Genomic DNA, 22,324 nt, shown 5'->3' on the forward strand with positions numbered 1-22,324 from the left:
ACCATCAACCACCGGCCAGTACGCGAAGAGGAATTCTATTATTTGCCTTGTTAGGAGAAATCCATTTCGTCCAGATATTCTCTTTTTATAAAAACCATACAATTCAACTTGGCAAATATAGCAATCTCTCACCAATTCATCGATGGCTTCAATATTTGAAACTGTCAAGGGTCTCAGTAATGGAAACCAAATCGCAGATAAATCGAGCAGCCGCATTCTCCACCCAAATATTCACCGTGCAAACCCAAAAGTTATATCTGCAAAGGGTCTTTATATGACTCTCGAAAATGGGCAAATTATTCTTGATGCTACTGGAGGTCCCGCGGTCACATCATTGGGCCATGGGAACGAGGAAGTAAGGAATGCAGTCATACAACAGATGGACCGTTTGTCCTATTGCCATGGTCTTTCCTGGGCCAATCCGGCTGCAGAAGAGTTAGCCACAGCAGTCATAGATTCGACAGACGGAGCTATGGCCAGAGCGACTATGATGGGATCAGGTTATTATACGCCTGACAATAACCCGTGTCAGAAACGTTAATTAACACCCGCGATAGGCTCGGAAGCTGTAGAAGCAGCTTTGAAGCTTGCACGTCAGTACGCGGTGGAAAGTGGAGAACCAGAACGTTTTCGTTTCATTGCTCGCAAAGGCGGATTTCACGGGACGACGCTCGGAGCGCTAGCAGTTACAGAAAGACATGGAGTACGAGACCCATTCGAACCATTGTTGATGATGGACAACATCTCCTTTGTATCAACCCCAAACCTTTACCGTGGAATTCAGGATGGTGAAACTACCGCAAAATACGTTGAAAGGCTTGCAAAAGAGCTAGATGATGAGTTTAAGAGAGTTGGTCCGCAAGAAGTTGCTGCCTTCATTGCTGAGACATTTACTGGGAGCGTGAGTACAGTTCTAAAGGCTAATGTAATGAAATACTAACATGGTTCAAAGTCAACAGGTTGTCTTGGAGCACCTTTTGGATACTTCCCCGCAGTCAAAGCCATATGTGAAAAACATGGCAGTCTTCTGTAAGTATATCAAGAACATTCTCCGCCACTTAATGATTCTTAGGTATTTTCTTGTTCGTCTTGCTCTCTACTTTCTTGCTACTTTAAGATATGCATTCTACAAGACTTAAAACAATACTTAGCTGACTTTTCCGATGCATAGCATTCTCGATGAAGTTATTTGCGGCATGGGTAGGACAGGCACATATCACGCTTGGCAGCAAGAAAATGTAACACCAGACATCCAAACCGTCGCAAAAGGCCTTGCAGGAGGATATTCCCCTATTGCAATGCTGCTCATGAACCAGAAAGTAGTGGATGGTCTACTTCTTGGTCGAGGATTTTTTAACCATGGCCATACCTACGGTTTTCATCCCGTCGCGTGCGCAGCTGCTGCCGAAGTTCAAAAGATCCTAAAACGAGATAATCTGCTCCAAAATGTTACTGCGATGGGAGACTTGCTGGGAAGTGAATTAAAGGAGGCATTCAAAGACAATCCAAACGTTGGGGATATACGAGGCCGTGGATTGTTTTGGGCAGTCGAGTTTGTCAGCGATAAAAGCTCGAAAAAGCCATTCCCAGCCACAAAGGGGGTTGCAAGAAAAATTAAGCAACTAGGAATGACAGAAAAGCACAACATAGCTCTACAAACAGGCTCGGGGACTGTGGATGGTGAGGTTGGGGATCACTTGCTGATATCACCACCGTATACCGTCACGGCGGAGGAAATTGAGACCATTGTAAAACTTGCTGTCAGTGTTGTTGAAGAAGTACTGAGTCAAGTGTAGATGATTGACATCATACTGTATTTTTCAGTCAGATGTTTATCGTATTTTTTTCGAAAATCCCTGGGGTGAAATAAAAAAATTTCACACTTTCAAGCTTCAAATCAGTCGTAAAGGCTGTAACCATGAAATTCTCGAAAACACTTTCAATTTATATATCACTTTTCACGAAATGATCCGCGCACGCTCGTCCAGCAAATAATGTTGCTACGAAAGTGTAGATTGGATTTTAAATACAAGTTTCTACTACCATTCGATATTCTTATGATCGAACGTTCGAAACCCGCAATCAGCACCTTCCTTCATTTGTCCAATCTATTTATAAAGTTAGCATTTAATCGGCTTCGAGCTGAGCACTGTTCACCTCAAGAAGCAACCCTTCGACAGAAGTATTCACAGTAACTGGTGCCTGCTTGAATCCCTGGGCTCGAGCCCTACCGTTTCCTAAATCCGTCTGAATCCAACTACAAATCGATTATCAGTAGCACAAAACCAACGACAAGCTTCTCTTGGGAGTGCTTTGTGAGGCTCTCCTTCAGACAAATGGCGAGGGAACTACAAAAACTAACTTACCCCGGATGAACAGACAAAACCGACAAGGCCGAATTTTCAGCACAAATCTTCTTCGTCAAGTAATTCCCACCAGCTTTACCCATACCATAAGCCAAGGAAGCAAATTTAGAGGTCTCCGGTACATTATGTATGCTCCCTCCCATACTGCTCACATAAACAAACCTTGGGTTTGCCGATACACTCAGTAAAGGCCAAGTATTTTGGAATAGTATTAACGGTGCTATTGAATTTACAGCCATATGTTCAGCAACCGCAACAGCGGGTGTCTCGAGTACACGAGCATGGCATTCGGAAATTCCGGCGTTGGCGATGACGATGTCGATATGGTCAATTGTGGGATAAGTTTTTGAGAGAGTTGAAAAGGCCGTTCGGTAATTTTCTTCTGAACTTGATATCGATTGTGCGTTGAAAGGTATTGAAAGAACGATTAAATCGCTAGTGGGATGTCGTGGCAGGTTTTTGAGAGCTGAGGCTGTCTCCTCTGTGCGGATGACTCCGATTATTATGTGATCTTCACGAAGAAGTAGAGAGGCTGCAAGACCATGACCTAGACCTGTCAAGATATTATCATTTTGAGTCCACGAGTTTCGAGATAACACACATAATGAGAAAGTTAAATACATACCTCGATTCGCGCCTGTAATGAGATAAGTCGTTGGCATGGTGAAGAAGTCGTCAAAATTAATGTTTTACTCGCACTACGAAATTGTGTAAGGGGGTGAACTGAAAGAAGAAAATACAACCCATTTGATCCACATAATATTATTTTAATTTGCACAGCTGTTTTAAGAAGTTGTCATGAATTTAGAATAGATCATTACCTAAATTATAGCAAGAGAGTAATATTAGAGGTGGTTAGGAAAGAGCATGGTCTTGACCCACCTTTCCAAATCCCTTAGTAATATCTCATGTCAAACTCGACATATTTAGCTGAGGTGGAGATTTAGCGTGCATGATGACTAAAATTACTCCCCCGCGTACTGATACTACCGAAAAGTCTCGTCCGGCAAGATGTTTCAAATATCGGTATCTCTTTGGGTATAACGAACTATAGCAAGATCTACGAACTAGCATACATGATCTAGAACAAAAGATTTGGCGTTTTCACATCCGTCTTTTTGTTAATCGATTTCTCTGCGTTTACTTTTCTGTAGCCAAAAAATCATGACCATCGAGCAACTGTTCTCTGCTTTTGGCCTCTCTGGCAAATATGCGGTAGCGTCTGCTATATGTGCACCTCTAATCGCTGTAATTGACACTTTGTCTTATTGCCTCAGATCCTCGTTAACACTGATCCTTAGTATCTCTGTTATCTACTGAGTATTTTGATGTACAATATCTACTGGCATCCACTCAGTAAATTTCCTGGTCCTATCCTGTGGGCTGCAACTCCCATACCATATGTATGGTATCAGATAACCGGAAGACTGCCTTTCATTTATGAGCGACTTCACGATAAGTATGGAGATGTGGTTCGAGTACTGCCACACAAGCTTTCTTTCAGACATCCTAATGCAGTAAGTAACAATTGAACACTGTTTTTCTGCTTCTCACCACAACATAACAGACAAATGTAAACTGACCTATAACTCTCTAGTGGAAAGACATCTACCAAAACAAATCCGGCCACAAAGCTATGCCCAAAGACGCCCGCAGCCTCGCCCCCGGCGACGAAGGCGTCTACAACATAATCACCGCCTCCAACCCCTCCGACCACTTCCGCTACTCCCACAAACTGCACCACGCCCTCTCGTCCAAAGCCCTCTTCGACCAAGAGCCCTTCATCACAACCTACGTCGATCTCCTCATCTTCCGCTTGAAAGCCCGCTGCACCAAGGGGCCTCAAGACATAGTTAAATGGGCGAACCTCATCTATTTCGACATCATCTCCGACCTCACATTCGGGGAGTCGCTGAATGGGCTGGAGAATGAGGAGTACCATCCGTGGTTGCGAGGATTGTTTGGTAGTAATATGAAGAGTATTACGTTTCAGAGGGCTATGAGACAGTTTCCGCATATCTTTAAGTTCCTGAATTTGTTCGCTCCGAAGGGATTGGCTGAGCAGCAGATCAAGCATTCGAAATTTGTGAGGGAGATGGTGCATCGAAGAATGCAGGATGAGAGTGGAAGGCCGGATTTTATGAGTTATATTTTGCCGTATAGCGAGGAGCATTCGTTGATGAGTAGGTTTCATAAACACTATTTGATCGTGCCTAAGCAGATTTACTAACGTGGGATCTTGAGTGATAGCCATGCCAGAAGTGCGTGCGACTTACGGGGCCTTGTACGTAGTTGAAAGTTTTCGTTTTCTTCAGTTCAGCTGGTTTCATTTGATGATCTTTCTTTTCGTCCTCCCAAAATCCAGTTCTGCAACCTCCGTCTCCATGTTTCTATTATACACTCTTATGATAGAGAAAAAGAAAGAGAAGCTAATCTAATCCACCCACCCAGAATGCTAGCCGGAAGCGAAAATGTAGCCACCACTCTAGTTTTCACCATTTTCTACCTTCTTAAACATCCCGCCGCTCTACAGAAATTGAGCCTCGAAATCCGCAGCAGACTTTTGACCCTCGAGGACATTGATTTTCTGGGAGTCAACAGTCTAAAATATCTTTCGGCGGTCATCAATGAGTCAATGAGGCTCGCACCTGCAGCACCAACCTCGCAGCCTAGAGTGGTTACAAATGGAGGAGCAATAGTCGCGGGCTATTGGGTACCGGGAGGGGTAAGTTGACTGGAGGGGGGAGACTTGAGAAAGACTTGAAAGCGTGCTATCTTCGTGTGAGTTGCTAACTCTCATGGTATTTTAGACAGTTGTTGGAGCACCACCTTACTGCACCAATCGCCACTCCGGATATTTCAAAGACCCGAATTCTTTCATTCCCGAAAGGTGGCTCAAGAACACCGGCTATGAATCGGACAAGAAATCCGCCTTCCACCCTTTCCAAACAGGGCCAAGAGCATGCGCTGGCCAATTGTAAGATTTCCATAGACCGCCCATCATGGAAAGTTAATCTGACATTGTCCACCAGACTGGCACTCACAGAAGTAAGGATTGTTCTTGCAAGGATTCTATGGGAATTCGAGATTTCGTTTCGAGACGCAGACGGTGGGAAATGGAGCGATGACTTGGAAATATTTCATTTGTGGCAAATGAAACCCTTATATATTAATCTGACGGCAGTAGAAAGGATCGAGGAGAAAGAGAAACGAAGCAAATAAATCAACTAGAGTTAAACCCCGTGACCCCAATTAGTTACACAAGCTTAAATGAACATAACCTGATCCCCCTCAAACTGAAAAGATTTGAAGATTGATTTGATAACTTCGAAAACTGAGGGTAGCAGAGCTACTCGTGAGTTTTGAAATGAGTACTTAGCTCAGATCAACTTAACTCAGATTGAATTTCAAGTTCTTTTGGGATGTTTCACTTATTTCAGCAGTCATTGAAATTCCTTGACCCCTCAAGTATAAAGTGAAAAGGAAGACGAAAGTATTCTCAGAATTCCAAGCAATAGAGGGCAGCAAAACTGTGCAATCATACATCCTTCCGTTGATATTGTCAAACACCGCCATTTCTCTGGTAATGAAGCACGAGCAAATAACAATGACCGGTTGATATCATATCATCAGACCATATATACCATCCCGGTATATGCGAAAATGGCGGACCGAGGTTTGCCTAGGGTTTAATGAGTGGTTGATGCAAGTGGAGGGATGTAAAGTGCCCCACAACGTGCCAAGATCGTGTTCTGCGTTTGCTATAGTTGTGCCACAGTAAGCACAACCAGTGAACGATGATTGCAGGAACGTTGAAAATTTTCGTTGAGTCGCCGACTCGGGCTCTTTTGTTTAAAATCTGAAGCCGATTTCGGGTGAAAAATATCCTGGTGCCTGAACCATCCAAGGATTCTATTGTCAGCCAACAATTATCCATTGTGATCGAGCATCGATGTTAACGTTGCATATGTGTCGAAAACGCTCATTCCAAGCATTGTCAGATGAAGAACATCGTCGCTTGCAGCGCTTAGCACATCTGGTTGTTGCATCTCCGCGGGAGGAAACTGTGTAACAGCATATACAGCGGTGAACGGCAAACCAATATTCCTATCTGCTTCAAAGCAAAGTCATCCAACCACGCTTCACATTTAGTGCTACTTACACATGATGTCTTGCTACTCCATTCGCCGATCAAGAGATTCGAGGACATAATTGACGAGTGTAAACATCAAGGGCCGGCTCAAAACACTCGTTGTAAGTGCTCGTCCCAATAGTGGGTACGCAGGCCCATGAACGAGCTGTTGGACCCAGAAATAAATTTAAGCATAATTATCTACATCGACGATAATTGGTGAGTAGGAAGTCCAATGACGGGTTTGAGAGGCTCATGCTTACACCCATGTACTTTCATAAGGCTGAGACACTATCTCAAGTACTGCTGTACTGGTGTACTAAAGTACTGCTAAGAAAAGCGGCTGATACGAGTGATGAACCAAAGAACTCAACTATCACGGGTGTTGAGCCACACTGAGCAGATTGTAAGCAAATCGGCAGTCCCACCGTTACAATGGCGTTTTGAAGAGAAGCTGATATAATGCCTTCCCCGAATGAACCGTTGGTTGATGGGGCCCGTAAATTGCTGAAAGTAAATGTCACTGTAGTAGCTAAAGGCACATAGCCACAAGGCTTGCAGGAAGGCCGGCCGAACAGTGTAGTGAGATCTATAATTTCGGCTCGAAGATCTCGGGAAGTAATTCATTGGATAAGAAAACATGACGACAGATGCATGCAATACGAACAAAGTCTCTTGATCCTTCGGGCCTTCTTGATCCTCATATCAGATCTTGTGGTAGGGGTGACATGTGGCTTTCATGGATGGCTGAGTAGCGGTAAATCCTCGAGTTGGAAGAGGATTGTCATTCGGATATACGGAGGTAACATAGATGAAATTGGAGAGCGCTTTAAGAAGAATGCTGGTTGAGACTCTGGGGGCATATAGTGAAAGTATGCGAGTTTCGAGGACGTGAGCAACACGAAGAGTACCGTTTAGGCAGGCCTGACCGTGATCTGGATCTATCTCATTGGTTAATACAGAAAGAAGAAGGCCAAAGGCAACTCATTCTGCGGTGTGGAGTTTGGTGATACAGCAATTTGCTGTTTCGAATGATGCATGTACCCTTCACGAGTCGCGCTCGTGAGAGGCTGTTGCCGTTCTGTTGTTGTCGTGCCGTAAGCGGTTAGTAGCCTTCCAGAAATCCAATCTTCGTCTGTGCGGCCCTTGCCGTCGATGCGCCAGATCAGAATGGCTTGCAGAAAATTGCAGGAAATGGGCAAAGCGAGTCCGGTTGATTGGGCAGACCCGACGACCACGCAAGCCACAAACGACCCGAAGAAGATATCTCTCGGGCGCTCCGACCAGATATAATTGTCTAACTTGCTCCGTGTCTTGCCAGATGGAGTAGCTAACTCGACAAAGGCCCGCGACTTTGATGCCATTTGTCGTGTCTAAGCGAACTCTCAGGTACGTAGGGACTGTTATTGAATCCTGGCGTTGGGGATCAATTGCTTCGGCCCCACGAATGGATTGGGGTATCTCTAGGAGCACAAATCCGCTGGCCCAGGATATTTTCCCGTACTAATACAGATTCAACTTCAATCAATCCATAATGGCGACTTTGGACCCGAGGCACAAGGGTTGTAATCGTTAGTTCTGTACGGAGGTAGTCGAGCAGTGCTAAGTTGCGTCGATCGGCTGCTCGCACGAATTGCAAGTGTACCGAATAACATACACGTGCTAACATTGGGCGGCTCTTCGCTGGCACCGAATGTAAGTATTGATGTGGAGCTCTGCAGAGTCTAAGCCTCAGAGTTTATGCGAATGCAGTGCAATGCACCGAACAGTGAGGAATAGAAGTACGCATTCTATATCGTTATAACGGTAACTCCGTTGATAATGTACATGAGATCTCCCAGGAACATGATAGTGCCAATGGCGGGGAGATAGATTGAGCGTATGCTTCTGCCAGGACGGTACTTTATGCCGTAAGTAGTAGTGATCCAGTGAAAGTAGTCGAAGGCTACGAACTTGAATGCTTGGGTAGCAATTAATCTCAATCGTAATATCATTGCGGTACCTCGATGTGCCTAACAGTGACTTTCTCGTTGTTGAATGCTCAACCAAATGAGAAGTATCTTGAACATGAGTTGTGCTAGCAGCACTTGAGTTCAATTGGTCGATTTAATGAAACCATGGATAGCTAGAGTTTTAACCCCATCGTACGCCGAGAGCCATACGATGGGAGAGTGCTCAAACCGACGGGGGAGTTTCTCCAGGTCCCCGAAAGACCAGTATTAGTGACGGGGCCGTTCTTCAACGAATGAAGCTCCTATCCACCATATTAGATAAACAACCAGCCGTCAGGATTGACCTCGTGGAAGTCAAGGACGCCATGGCTAGCATAGCTTGAAAACCCGAGCGCAAGTGGCTACGAATGTGGTAGGTTTAGGGAGTGTCCGAAGACTACATCGAATCAGATCCGGCGGCTTCACTAGGGGCCAAACGTATTCTCGCCGAGAGTGTAAATGGTGTGAATGCCCTCGTCGGTATGATTGGGGACTGGGGTGGTGGTACGTGTTCGAAGATGCGTTGTTGTGTTGTGGTGTGAATGAATGGGAGGGGACCCAGCTAAGCGAGATGGTCGCGCGTCAGCCTCATGCAGAGATCCCCTCACGCCGCCTCTCCGACTTTCTGCTCGCTCAAATCGGGACCAACAACACCAGCTCCTGCTAAACATCTCACGACCCTCGACGACTGACGACTGACAACCACGACCCAACTAGGAGATCTGTGGCGTAATTACTAGCCTCATCAACAGCGTCAAATCCCACCCATCTGCCGGGTGCTTGATAGCCGCTTCCTCAGCCCTGCCCTAGTCTGCTCGCCGTCATCCACCACTGCCACCACCCACGTCCATCTTCTCCTCTACATACGCTTGTCTCCACCGCTTGTCGCATCTTCTACGATCATCTGGTTATCCTCCGGACTATACCCTCGCTGTTGCCTTGCCCTCTCCCCTGGTCCTGGCCTGGCGCTCGCTACCGTTCACACAGCACCCTTGAGCTCCATAATCCCGTCCTCTCCACGTTTCGTGCGCCTCGAACTATTCAAGGGCCACCTCCATCTATAAGTCTCACCTTTTCGCCGATCGACAAGTCTGTTTCTATCCCTGGACAGAGAGTCTTAGGGGCTTTAGCTTGACACGAAGTTCCTTGAGACAGACCTCGACGACTCCATTCGCAGGTGGCGGTTATCGACTCGAGCAACAAAACAAAACACAGATTCAGTAGGAAAGATCTCAGAGAAAGAATGTCGGGATATCCGGGTGCTGGTTATCAAGGTGGTTACGGCGGACCACCTCAATATCCACCGCAGCAAAATTACAATCAGTAGGTTTTGGCGGCTTGTTGCTACAATTGTGCTAATGTCTGTATAGAGCTCCTCCACAGAACTACGGACCACCCCCTCCACAGAATTACGGACCACCTCCACCACAGTACGGCGGCTACCAACAACCACCACAACAGCCTCCCCCACCACAAGGAGCATACGGATACTCTCACCCTCCCCCACAGCAATACGGCGGCTACAATGGTGTTCCTACGAATCAACCGCAATATGGCAGACCTCGTATGTGATAATACCTGCATGATGATTGCCAATACTAATCCAGTGTCTAGCTCCTCCAACCGTCCACCAGAACGCCTATATGAACGGCAACCAGAATGCTCCACCTCCACCTCCCTCTGGCTTACAAAACTTTGGAACCGGCGCTCCTCAAGGATATGCCTTTCAGTACTCGAACTGTACCGGCCGGAGAAAGGCTTTGCTGATCGGAATAAACTACTTTGGGCAAAGAGGTCAATTAAGAGGGTGCATTAACGACGTGAAGAATATGTCAACATTTTTGAACGAGAATTTTAACTACCAACGGGACGACATGGTTCTTCTTACAGATGACCAGCAGAACCCAATGAGTCAACCAACCAAGCAGAATATACTCAGAGCTATGCACTGGCTCGTGAAAGATGCAAGACCCAACGACTCTCTTTTCTTCCATTACTCGGGTATGTAATTCTATTTTGGCTCGACTCGGTCCGGGATGCTGACATTTCGCTTAGGTCACGGGGGACAGACCAAAGATCTGGACGGCGACGAAGAGGATGGATACGACGAGGTTATTTATCCCGTGGATTTCAGACAGGTGGGACATATTGTGGACGACGAGATGCATAGAATTATGGTTACTCCACTCCAAGCAGGTGTCCGGTTGACGGCGATTTTCGACTCCTGTCATTCGGGAACTGCTTTGGATTTGCCCTACATCTACTCCACACAAGGTGTCCTCAAGGAGCCAAATCTTGCGAAAGAAGCAGGACAAGGACTTCTTGGTGTCATTTCGTCCTACAGTCAAGGGGATCTTGGTGGTGTGGCCAGCAATTTGATGGGTTTCTTCAAGAAGGCGACGACTGGTGACGATGCATACAACAAGACAATGGCCACAAAAACGTCACCCGCCGATGTTATTATGTGGTCCGGAAGTAAAGATGATCAGACATCGTTAGTATACCCCTTTTCAGATCCAACGTTTCAATTAAGGTGTGATGTGTATTGAAAACTGGCTGCTGTTTTTGGGAAATTGGATAAAAGTGCTCTTTGGAGTTCAGGGGATTTTAGCGTTGGCGTTGGAGATACCACAGTTGGCGACTAGGCACATCTTTGCTGGTCTTGTACTAAATTTTGTTGTTTGGCTATCTGTACAATAATATCTTTTATTTTTTCAAGCTCTAAGTTACATCACAGCCCAATTACGGCTGAGGTGTATGCTTAGAGCTGCGAGTCACGTTGGGTCGATGGAACGCCGTAGCTTAGAGCGTTTGGCTTCTTTTCGTTTTTGATGAATTTGAAAGAGAAACACGCTAACGTTATTACAGGGCTGATGCAACTATTGCATCCAAAGCAACTGGTGCTATGTCTTGGGCTTTCATCAATGCTATGAAGAAGAACCCACAGCAATCTTACGTTCAGTTATTGAACAGCATTCGCGACGAGCTTGCCACGAAGTACACTCAAAAGCCTCAGTTGAGTTGTAGTCATCCTCTGAGTAAGTCAATGCAAAAAATCATTTTGTTGTACTTGTTAAAACTAATTCGTTGACAGACACGAACATTCTCTTCGTATTGTAAATATTGGGTATCGGCGTAATGCTTGTGTACAGGGAAATCAAAAAGTAAGACGATATTCAGGACCACGAAGGTCACTTTCTTTCAATTTGGAGGTTTCGATGGATTTCCTACAGGCATGTAATCTTGGGCTGGATTGGCTGGGCTGGAATTTGAGGTCAGGAGCAGTGGGTATTCGGCTTGGGAAGATTGGCATGAGCGGTTGAGCTCTATGAATTGGACATTACCATGAAAGGACGGTTCCATTGAATAATGTGAGGGATTCAGTGAGGATGCATTAGACCTAGCGCAGAATTAACGGGAGATCTTGAATTTGAACTTAATCTTAAGTGTTCGTAAAGTTAGGGTTGCTAATGCTCGCTTTAATCTTTACACGCGGTCAATTATATCTGATGTAAAATGCATAAAAAGCGTGATAGAAAAAGAGTTTGGAAACAAGTACAGCTAGTCACGTGAATGGCTCTATCATCTTTTCAAAAGAGAAAAAGTTTATGTCAATACCAGTCATTGAATTTAATATTCAGTAGTAACTACCGTTAGAAAGAAAGTAAAAACTCCCCCTAATAACCCACATTCAATACATGCATGCATAACCCATACTCCCTATTACTATCCCAGAACTCCAATCGAAAAAAGCACAAGCCGTACAAAATACTAAGCTCTCAAAACACGCAGAATGGATGACAAATCTCCAATCCACCCCGGTGACTACCTCACACGAGTATACTAACATCCGCCTCCTTCGCCATCTTCCTCTGCTTCTTAGATTGCGCAAGCAATTTATCCCTTAGCTTCGTGTTGAGCTTCCAGTTTGCTGCCATCTTCTGCATACGAATGGTAGCGCAAATCGCTTTACCGACGATGCGTAACTTTGAGCCCTTGGGCGTCACGACGCGACGGTCCACTGGGAACTTGGGATTGCTCTGGGCGATAAGTTTTAGATCTTCTTGAGTCCTGTGTGGCTATTAGTAAAGTTATCCGTATAACATGAAGCGAGGAACATACCAGTTGCTATACTTTTCGATTTGCTTTCCAATATACTTCTTCGCAGACGCACATTGAGTTCGTAGACCCTCCTCACGTTGACACTTCGCTCGCAGCCATTCCACCTGAAGTTGCATGCCGCGCATCTCTCTGACATGAATGTATTCTTTGTCTTTGAATTGCTTCTTCAGAGCCTCGCAATCGTGCTCATTGTTTACTGTCGAGAGAGAAGTGTTGACGAAACGAACACCCGAGGTCAGCTTTTGACGCTCAGTCTCCCATACTTCTTCCTTGGATTTAAAGGTGGTTTCAAGAAGTTTGAATTGTCGCTTTTCTTCCTCCCAAGCCTGCTCGGCTTGAGTGAAACGCTGCTCGAGCTCGTCTAGTGCATTTTGAAGTGCAAAGGAGTTCGCGCCGTCGGGAAGAAGGATGGTTGTCGAAGCGTTTCTTCCAGTCATGTTTACAGTCTCCGGGAGTAGAATGGTAGTAGTGTCCTGTCTGACTGATTTACCTCGCATCAAGAAATTGGTGGTCGTCGCATTCTTGTTGATAGTGAAATTTGGTCCTGTGAAGTTGGTTGAGCCAGTATTGTTTTCAATACCTGGATTTTCCACAGTAAAATTTGTAGTGGTTGTGTCATCTGCGCCATCAGGATCTCTGAAAGAGAAATTCGTCGTCAATGTGTTGCCCTCAGACCTAGGATTTCCAACTGATAAGTTCGTTGTTGCTGTGCCCTCAAAGTCCGCGGCTAGATCCGGAAGATCAGCGTTGATGAGCCTATCTATCTCTTTTATGTTAAGAATAAGAGATCCATCGTCAAGCCCCGGGGAATTGAACGTGCTCATATTCTGGTTCCTGGTCGCACGTGGTGTTCCTTCCAGAGCAATGGATGTTCTGACGGGTTCTTTTGAGTTTGTCAACGGCTGTCCACCAACACTTCGTTTTTGGTCATGAAGTTGGAATGTGTTTTGAGTGAAGTTTGTGTCAGTAGCATCTTCAGCAGTGGTTTTCTGGTAAGCGTGTGAGTCGCGTCTACTTTCCGAACGTTTTTGTAGGTGTTCCGCGAATGTGTAGTTCTCCGTAGTCGTCGCCTCTTGTCTGTGCGCAAGCTCCTTTGTAGGGCTTCGCATAGATGAGCGTCGTGAGAGTGTTGCTACGCCAGGCTTACTCGCCGGTTGGTTTTCGATGGAAGCTCTGTGTCGATGTTCCAGCTCAACTCTCTCACTGTTCCATTTCTCTTGGGCATCTTTGAACTTTTGTTTCAGAGCTTTAAGCTCATGCTGCGCAGCAAGTGCACTTGGTGGTATGTAAGCTGAACCCTTCGTAAGCTTCTTCCTTTCGGCTTCCCAGCTTTCTTGTGCCTCCTTAAACTTCTGCCCCAAGGCCTTGAGCTCAATCTGTGCTGAGGTGAAATGGAAACAATGCTCAGACAATGTCTTCTTCTCGGCATCCCAGTTGTCCCGAGCAGCCTTGAATTGTCTTTCAAGTACCTTGAGCTCAATCTGAGAAGCCGAAGAATCAGAAGGCTTTTGCATAAGTCTCTCCCTTTCAGCGCTCCATTTCTTCTCGGCATTTTTGAACTGCTGCTCCAAACTGGTGAGCTTTGCCTCGGCTGACGATGCTTTGGACCTGTATTCAACGACAAGCTTTTTCTCGGTTTCAAGAGTTTCTCTGATCTCAAGAAATTGTCGTTCAAGAACACTAAGTTGCACTTGGGCTCCGGAGAATTCGGCACGGTTTTTGCTCAGCTTCTTTTTTTCCGATGCCCAGTTGTGCTCGGCTTCCCTGAATCGCCGTTCCAAGTCCTTCAACTTGTTTTGGGCGGCTGTTGCAACGGTCCGATAGTGAGATCGTTCTTCGCGGACGCGTTGGACCTGAGAGCGTAGCTCCGCTTCTGCGGCAGAGATTATGGCGATGGTGTTGTCTTTTTCTTGCATATCAATTTCGAAGGTTTCCACCTGAACTTGGGTTTCCCGCAACATCTCGTGAAGGTCCCTGCGCTCCAAAACCATTGTTCGATCTGGACCATGATTCAAACGTTCGGCGTCTAATGCCTTCTCAAGTCGTCCAATCTTGGAACTAAGTCTTGAAGCCTTAGCTTCGGAAGTAGTATTCTTTGCTGTCAATTCGTTGATTGTAAACTGGGCTTCGTCCAGAGAGCGTTCGAGCTCATCCTTTTCTGCTTCCCACTCCGTCACCCTGGCTTGGTATTCGCTGTTGACATCGCTGATCTTTTTTGCGCTGTCCTTCTCGACGCGTTTGAGATGAGACCGGACTTCTCTCAAAGAATCCTGGGTGGCGAGTAATTGAGCACGCAGTTCATTGATCTCGGATTTTCGAGCAGATCCACTGACAGACGAAGCTGGTGATGGAGCTATCAGACGAGATACCTCCGCGTCGTGGACTTTGCGCTCGAGCTCCGTGATCTGACGCCTAAGGCCGCGAACAACTTCCTTGTGCGAAGCTTCACGTTGGAGGTACTCCGTTTCTTTACGGCGGGCGGATGACAAGTCTTGCCGCACAATTGACAGTTCTTGGGCTTCATCGTATGCTTCTCCGCTTTGCTCCACCTCTGCCTCTAGTTCTCGGATGCGTTGTTCCAATTGCGATATGGTCTTCTTGGCTGTTGAAAGTTCCTTCTTCTCCGAAGAGCCGCGAAGAATTTTGTGAAGATCATGGATTTCGTTAGAAAGCCGAGCTTCTTCTGCACTGGCACGGTCAATCTCTTCTTGTAGCTCACGCTCCACCAACTCCTGCTGTGCAATAGCAGCTTTGGTTTCGTCTCTTAATCGGCGCACCTCACTGTCAAGCTTCAGTTTCGCAGTACGCAGGTCAACACGTTCCTGATCAAGACGGTAAGTTTCTTCCTCTTGCTGTTTCATAGCCTTGACCTGGCTGTGAACTTCGTCCCGCTCTGCTTCAGCCTCTGCCTTGGAAAGCCGTAGTGCGTGCATTTCCGCAGTCATACTTGTGAGTTGGTCTTGGAGAGCCTGCTTTTCGAGTCGTAGTTTAGCAAGCTGTGCCTCGGCGTCCTTGAGTGTGATCCTCAGGACATCTTTATTGCCTTTATCTGCGTGAATATTGGTTTGGAAGTCTTCGATCTCATTCCGCGCAGCATTTGCGGTAGCTTCAGCCCTTTCGAGCTCCTGCTTCAAAACCTGTAGTTGTTTTCGAAGAGTGTCGGATTCCTTCTTAGCAACAGCGATGTTATGGTTAGCTTGTTCACTCTCGTCATCCAAGCTCGTTTGGAGGATTTCGACCTCATCCTCAAGACCTTCGACTTTTTCAGCTAAACATTTTTGTTCTCTTTGGCTGAGTCTGAGCTCCTCACGAACGCTCGCAAGCTCAGATCGTGCTTGCTCCAACGCCTTTCTCCGCTCGTTAACATCATCGTTTAGTTCCTCAAGTTGGCGCTTCAAGCTCGCTTCCTCACTTGCGTGTCTGTCTTTCTCTGTCTCTAGAGCGTCTAGAAGCTTAGCTTCTTTGCTCGACAGGTTACCCTCGGCCAGTTGGAGTTTGTCGATGGCACGCTGTAGGTTTTCAGCTCTTTCGTCCGAGGCTTTTTTCTGGGAAATCAGTGAGTTTTTCTCATTCGACCATTTGTTGTTGCTGTTATCATAAAGTCGCTTCTTTTCCCGGACATCCGAGCGCAAATCCTCAATCTCGTCATTGAGTCGATCGATTTCACCCTTATATTCATCTCGGACTTCTCTTTCGTTGTTTAGAGCGAGAGTTTTCTCATGGTCCAACTTATCCTCCAGATCCTCAATAGCTTTCCGAGATCTGGCCAGATCTTTCTGGAGGCTACTTGATTCTTGTGTAAGTGCATCGTGCCGAAGTTGTAGAAGGTTCTTCTCATCCGCTTTCTGCTGCAAATCATTTCCAGTGGACTCAAGTTGCTTCTTCAAATTATCGCGTTGTTGCGACGCATTCCGGCTCTCTGCATGGGCGACGTTAAGTTTCTCGCGAAGGCTCTTCTCGTTCGATTCATTTTCGGTCTTTAAGGTGTTTACTTTCGTTTGAAGATGCTCAACCTCACGCGCCTGCTCAGCGTAGTCTTCCTCGAGTGTAGCGTACTTCTCCCGGAAATCCTCCACCTCGTCTTGGAGTCTGTTAACCTTCTCCTCGATTTGTCGACTAAGACCCTTTGTTGTTATGGATTTATTGGCCATCTCATCTTGAAGTTCTTCGAGGTCTCCCTGTGCTCGGTCTCTTGCCCTGATAGCTTCCTGGCGATCGTCCTTTGCTTCTTCCAGCTCGTCTTTGACACGCTTCAATTCGCGCTCCATCTCTTCGACCTCTTCTCTGGCATTCTCAAGTTCGTCGGCGCCTTGAGCATTCTCTTCCAATTCGACGTTGCGGCGTTGCTCCTTCTTGATACCTTCTTTCAGAAGCGAGATACTTTCCAGATGCTTCTCGACTTCTTCCTTGAGGTTTTCTACCTCATCCTCGCGGTCGTCAATCAGGCGGTTTTTTTCGCGTATATCAGCTTCTAAATCCTCTACATGGCCTTGAAGGTCCTCGAATTTGCTGACTTGAAGTTTCAGACGGTTTATTTCGGCCTCGCTATCATCCAGTGCTTGTTGGAGCCGATCCATGGCTTCTGCTTGACCCTCTGTAACATGCCTTTGTTTAACCTTCTCATGCATCTCGGCAACCTGCTGTCGGTAGGTATCTAAATCGCGTTCAGCAGAAGCCAGGGTTTTCCGATATCGAATTAGTTCCTTCTGCATTGTGATTTTATCCACTTTGAGTTCCGTATTTTCTTTAAACGCTGCTTCACTGTATCCAGGCCCCATCTTCTTCATTTGCTCGTCCATGAAGTGGATTCTCAGCTTGAGGGCAAAGTTTTCTTTCTCAATCTTGGATATGTGATTTTCCTGCTCTCTTAATGATAACGGATTGCTGTCATGCAATAGGGCTGGCCCCTCGTTTCGCCGCGGTAGTAACGCCATAGGTGTAGATGACACGCTGCTGCTTTCCAGTTGAGGCGCAGGCGTACCCGCTACGGTATAATCGAGTCGCGAGTCGCCATATACAGAACTGCCATGGCTTGGTAGGTCCTCCGGGATGTTGCCCAAGCCCCCTCCATTCAGGAAGGCTGGAGTTTGTAGTGCATTGTTTTCTTTGCCGTTCCGTAAAGCACTGTTTCTCGTAGCACTTTTGAGTAATGGCGTAAATTCTCCACCTCCGAGTCCTGCTGGGAGATTGCGTCGATCACCCAGCGCAACACGACCTCTTGGGGTTTTGATGGCGCCGCGGCCACCCTTCCGCATTTGGTGGACTAAATTGTTCCTGTCCTTCGAAGGTGATTGAAAAGATGGTTCTTGTGATATGTCGAAGTCGAATTGCTTTGAGGTAAATGTGGTGTCTCCTACATTTGTTCGTGGCGTATCCAAACCGCCAGCTCCAGCGTGGACCATCTTGGAGATGTTGAGCACCCACGGGGCTCAAGGGGTTTGTCGTAAAAAAAAAAAGCTATAAGTTACTGTCGTGAGGATGCAAAATGCAGATGAGGATCCATGAACTCCAACGCAAAAGCAATAAGGAAGAAAGACGATGTGTTGCACCTTGTTAGCATTTTGAAGATGGGAAGTCGCGTTTTCGTTGTTTACTTACTAGAACGCGAGAACCAATAGAAATCCCGCGAAACAACAACCCTGAAGCGGGCACCAGGGGGCCCACCAAACGAGCACGGACCATCATGTGCATGCTGAATTTCCGTCAGACCATCCACTGCTCGGTCGTGAAAACAATACTTCATCGTGAGCAACTTGAGAAGAATGGACTCTAAAGGTGACTATCAAGGCTTCGACAACGGGTTTGAGGGGTTTCCCAAGCGACTTCCCGATGATTGTGTTGAATACTCATTGTTCGTCATTGATGCAAAGCTCAAGCCGCAAAAAGAGATACTGTCAAGACTTGAATATATACGAAAGGAGGGTAATAAATTAGCAGAAAGCCTGTTGAAGGAATACATATGGCAGCGGGAGGGATTTCAATTAAGTGTGAAAACCGACAAAGGTAGTGCTCTACTTCACAAGGGAACAGGCCAATATGCTAACACTACCCCAGGCATGACTTTCTTACATGGGCTTACCAATTATGGGGATTCTGTCGAAGACGAGTGGCTCATTGTATATATCCTCAAAGAGTTAAGCAACCGGTTTCAAGATTTATGGATCAAAGTGACAGATACTGATGGGGAGTTCTTGTTGATTGAAGCAGCAAATGCCTTGCCACGATGGTTGAATCCAGAAATCGCAGACAACAGAGTTAGTCCCTACCTCTTATTACTTGCACTACTTGCTAATGAATGGTAGGTATGGCTTCATAGCAATTCTTTGCGGCTTATTCCGCCCAGTGACTCACTAACACCAGCTTTATCGTCATCTCTGGACTTGGAAGAAGCTTGCAGGATAATTGCAACGAACCCATCAACATTGATACATTCGCCCTTGATCGAGGCTGAAGCGTTCTACCGGCTCCGGAATTACCCTTCTCAAATTCAGGCTTCTCTGCATCATGCTGTTGTCACAATACCGAGAAAGCTGGCGTATATATTACACGTCCGTCCAGCGTACATTGCGCCTGCTGTTGAAGCATTTTATCTCCGGGATCCTATAGCGATGAAATCATTGGGAGCATCGTCGTCGAATCACAAATTTCCAGCCGAGGACCTTGTCACTGTGTCTGTTCGACTTACCAAAGTTCTGTACGCACAAGTGAATTCCCAACAATTCTCGCCGCCCCCAGTCTGGAAAGACCAGCTGGCCAAGGCCAAAAGTTTGCCGGTTTCCGCAGGTGCGAAACCACATACGCGATTAGAAACAGGAATGAAAATCACATCGGGTGTTGAGATGCTAGTTACGGATCCCAAGAATGAAGATAATCGGAGTGTCCGAGAAATACGAATTCTCCTTGACGATCTTGCTGCTGGAGACGAGCTTCTTCCTACGGACGATGAAATATCTACGTGGGAGAATGTGCTCAGGGAGGACGATGAAAAATGGATGGATATCAACTTTGAGGATTTCGAGAGAGAATTGGATGGGAAAAGAAAAGCCCAGACAGCAGATAAACCAGGAACTTTTGGACCCCTGCCTCCTTCTGGATTTGGTGATGCGAATACTCAAGCAGATTTGAAGAAGATGGTCGAGCGGTTCGAAACATTTCTGAACAACGATGAAGCTGATATGGATGGAGTGGACGTTGATGATATGGACATCGATAACGACGATGATGATAGTGACGAGGATAGTGATGATGAGGATAAGGCGATGAGTTTCGACGAAGCTGAATTTTCGCGCATGATGAGAGAGATGATGGGACTTCCCGCGGATGAAGAAACAATCAATCCTAAATCTACCGAAACGGACCCAGGAAAGCTCAGTAATGATAGGCGTCTTGAAGAGCTAGACTCCGACGATGGGGATGAGGAGGAAGAAATTCAGAAGCTCATGAAGGGAATGGAAGCCGAACTCAACGAAGCCGGCGCATTGAATCTTAATCCTGCCCCTAAAATGTCGGGTTCGGGGACCTCGTTAAGGAGGGCGACAGATGATGGTGAACAAGAAGATAATGAATCGAGCGATGATGAGGATGTCAACATTGACTTCAATCTTGCAAAGAATCTACTGGAAAGTTTCAAAAGTCAGGCTGGAATGCCAGGCCCAGGGGGTAACTTACTAGGGTTGATGGGTTTACAACTTCCACGAGACGAGGATGACGAGCAGCAGCCAACTGTGAAGAAATCTTGAACAGACGTTGCAACTCAGTTTTGCCATTTATACTATTCAGGGTATCTAATCAGCTACATAATACCGACTCCTAAACGCCGAAACTCCTAAATCTTTTTTCTGTATGCACGCGTACCCAAAAGACGACAGAACTCCAGAACATAGTACCAAGCGTAATATTTCAGGCCGTGTCTGATTCTAGCTTTGGACGTTTTGAGGCCTCTTCGCCGAAGCCAGAGGGACTTCTGGACCTCTTCCCACCACCATCGTTCATAGCATCGGTCTTTTCCAGCTCAGCAAGGACACTCGTCAATTTCCTTCTCCCCTTGAGTTCCTTTTGACTGCTATCAGGCTGCGGCCGATAATGCTCAGTAACGATTGCTACCACAGCCTTATAACACCTGTACAACATCATCCGGACGTCCGCATTTTCCTCTCCTTCAGTCATCGTTCTACCCTCTCCTCTCCAACCCTCAAGAAAGCCTTCTGAGGGATCGGTAAAAACATCAGCAATTAAAGGGTCTCCGAAGACGCCTTGTGCCCAGGAACGTAAGCCAGTAATCTTGGCGTCCGCGGATCCGGACGAAGAGGCTTTTGATTTATCATAGGAAACCATAACGTTCGCTTCGCTTCCAATGTCAAGAATAGTGAGACGAGGCAGAGTTATGGCATCAAGATGCCAGGAGAGACGTTCGCAGCGAGCACGAATAACATCGTATGGTAACAGAACCGAGATGTCTTCGCCATCTCTCAGTATACCTTCCAGCAATGCGTTGAAGGCCTCTGACCAGGTCTTGAACCCGACTTTAGGAGCTACTGCTGGAGCTTGAGGTCCAGCTGTTGTGTTAGCATTGGGCTCTGTGAACACCCTGCTTGCAGCACCGAATGTTCCGTTCGGTGATGTGAGTGCTGCAAGGGCTTTGGTCATCGCACCGATTTGTCTGTCAATATCTCGTCGCTCGGGTCCACTGAGATGTGCTGCCAGTGTGGAAAGCGGCTGGCCAGCTGGCTCTTCGAAGATAGAGTATGGATACGCCATCTCTCGGTTGTTGCTCGAATGCTTTAACAATCTTGGCACGAGTAGCTCCAACGACATTCCTTCCTTGTTTTCACATTTTGAACCAGCACCACTTTCTCTCGTTTCAGAGCGTGATATGAAATTTATCAAGGCCGCTTCTGACGACAATAGCTGCCCTTCTTGCCGCAGTAAGCGAACTGCAAGGCTCGGCGCGAAGGAGAGAAGCAGGTTCCGTTCGTCGGACATATTCAGCTTGTAAAGACGTGTAAGTTGAGTGGAGTGGAGTTCATTAACGGCGCCCAGTGTTATGTTGGGTGCAACATGAACCAGAATGTTTTTGAGGCGACGGACGGGGAGCGAATACAAGAGTGAAGTCAGGTTTGGCCTTGATTGTCTGGCTGTTCTTGAGGTGGACATGTTGGCGTGTTATATGTTCAAAATCGAGCCGTCCGGGAAGTTCGACAAATGCAATATATGCCCGGAATTATCTTGTGGTTGCTTCAGATCATTGGTTGTCGGAAAGAAGTTATGACTTGGTTATGGCTTAACAGAATCTTGAACCATTAATCTCAAACTTCCCGTCCCGTAGTGCGAGTGCCTGCGAAGATCTTTGATGATGTGCCTCCCTTCTTAGCTACCAGCTAGTTTCGTTCGTCCCTGATGTCATTCGAGTACCGCTTTGTGATCGACTTTGAATTCGGGAGACCCAGTGGTTCGGTCGAGAGGACGAGTGAGACACCAGATAAAAGCAGTTCTTGTTGGTGGTATAACACAAAAGTTTATGAGACGATGTGCTTATAAGACAGTCAGATTATAGCCATGGCATGAAGCAAATGATATGACGAGAATATTATAAGCCAATGTGGACTTCCAAACCTTAAGATATTGGTCATACAAGACGGCACAGGGAGCGGTACGCAGCTGGAATTGAAACGAAACAAGAAAGAAAAGGCGAGGAGACCTACCCGCTATGAAGT

At 46.5% G+C, this 22,324-nt stretch overlaps 7 protein-coding genes across 7 annotated transcripts; 4 read left to right on the forward strand and 3 right to left on the reverse strand.

The window, feature by feature from the left end:
- Positions 1-142: 142 nt before the first annotated feature.
- GLAREA_02899 (PLP-dependent transferase) lies at positions 143-1,796 on the forward strand (the record flags this gene model as incomplete). The annotated part of the gene is made up of 4 exons (XM_008087984.1): positions 143-500; positions 558-901; positions 953-1,029; positions 1,172-1,796. 4 exons carry the CDS (start codon positions 143-145, stop codon positions 1,794-1,796), a joined length of 1,404 nt encoding a protein of 467 aa, XP_008086175.1.
- A 331-nt stretch (positions 1,797-2,127) lies between these two features.
- On the reverse strand, positions 2,128-3,028 carry GLAREA_02900 (NAD(P)-binding Rossmann-fold containing protein; the record flags this gene model as incomplete). Its single annotated transcript, XM_008087985.1, has 3 exons — positions 2,128-2,257; positions 2,367-2,919; positions 2,992-3,028. 3 exons carry the CDS (start codon positions 3,026-3,028, stop codon positions 2,128-2,130), a joined length of 720 nt encoding a protein of 239 aa, XP_008086176.1.
- A 502-nt stretch (positions 3,029-3,530) lies between these two features.
- Positions 3,531-5,588, forward strand: GLAREA_02901 (Cytochrome P450; the record flags this gene model as incomplete). The annotated part of the gene is made up of 7 exons (XM_008087986.1): positions 3,531-3,614; positions 3,668-3,883; positions 3,964-4,549; positions 4,617-4,650; positions 4,818-5,091; positions 5,177-5,343; positions 5,399-5,588. The coding sequence occupies 7 exons, from the start codon at positions 3,531-3,533 to the stop codon at positions 5,586-5,588; spliced, it is 1,551 nt and encodes a 516-aa protein (XP_008086177.1).
- A 4,144-nt stretch (positions 5,589-9,732) lies between these two features.
- GLAREA_02902 (Caspase-like protein) lies at positions 9,733-11,609 on the forward strand (the record flags this gene model as incomplete). Its single annotated transcript, XM_008087987.1, has 6 exons — positions 9,733-9,812; positions 9,860-10,053; positions 10,104-10,490; positions 10,545-10,983; positions 11,358-11,527; positions 11,584-11,609. The coding sequence occupies 6 exons, from the start codon at positions 9,733-9,735 to the stop codon at positions 11,607-11,609; spliced, it is 1,296 nt and encodes a 431-aa protein (XP_008086178.1).
- A 710-nt stretch (positions 11,610-12,319) lies between these two features.
- GLAREA_02903 (uncharacterized protein) lies at positions 12,320-18,013 on the reverse strand (the record flags this gene model as incomplete). The annotated part of the gene is made up of 2 exons (XM_008087988.1): positions 12,320-12,560; positions 12,612-18,013. The coding sequence occupies 2 exons, from the start codon at positions 18,011-18,013 to the stop codon at positions 12,320-12,322; spliced, it is 5,643 nt and encodes a 1,880-aa protein (XP_008086179.1).
- A 360-nt stretch (positions 18,014-18,373) lies between these two features.
- GLAREA_02904 (uncharacterized protein) lies at positions 18,374-20,350 on the forward strand (the record flags this gene model as incomplete). Its single annotated transcript, XM_008087989.1, has 2 exons — positions 18,374-18,865; positions 18,914-20,350. The coding sequence occupies 2 exons, from the start codon at positions 18,374-18,376 to the stop codon at positions 20,348-20,350; spliced, it is 1,929 nt and encodes a 642-aa protein (XP_008086180.1).
- Positions 20,351-20,510: 160 nt separating this feature from the next.
- Positions 20,511-21,764, reverse strand: GLAREA_02905 (uncharacterized protein; the record flags this gene model as incomplete). Its single annotated transcript, XM_008087990.1, has 1 exon — positions 20,511-21,764. The coding sequence occupies one exon, from the start codon at positions 21,762-21,764 to the stop codon at positions 20,511-20,513; it is 1,254 nt and encodes a 417-aa protein (XP_008086181.1).
- Between the last annotated feature and the right edge of the window lie 560 nt (positions 21,765-22,324).

Source organism: Glarea lozoyensis, assembly GCF_000409485.1.
Source record: "Glarea lozoyensis ATCC 20868 chromosome Unknown GLAREA6, whole genome shotgun sequence".
Lineage (NCBI taxonomy): Eukaryota > Fungi > Ascomycota > Leotiomycetes > Helotiales > Helotiaceae > Glarea > Glarea lozoyensis.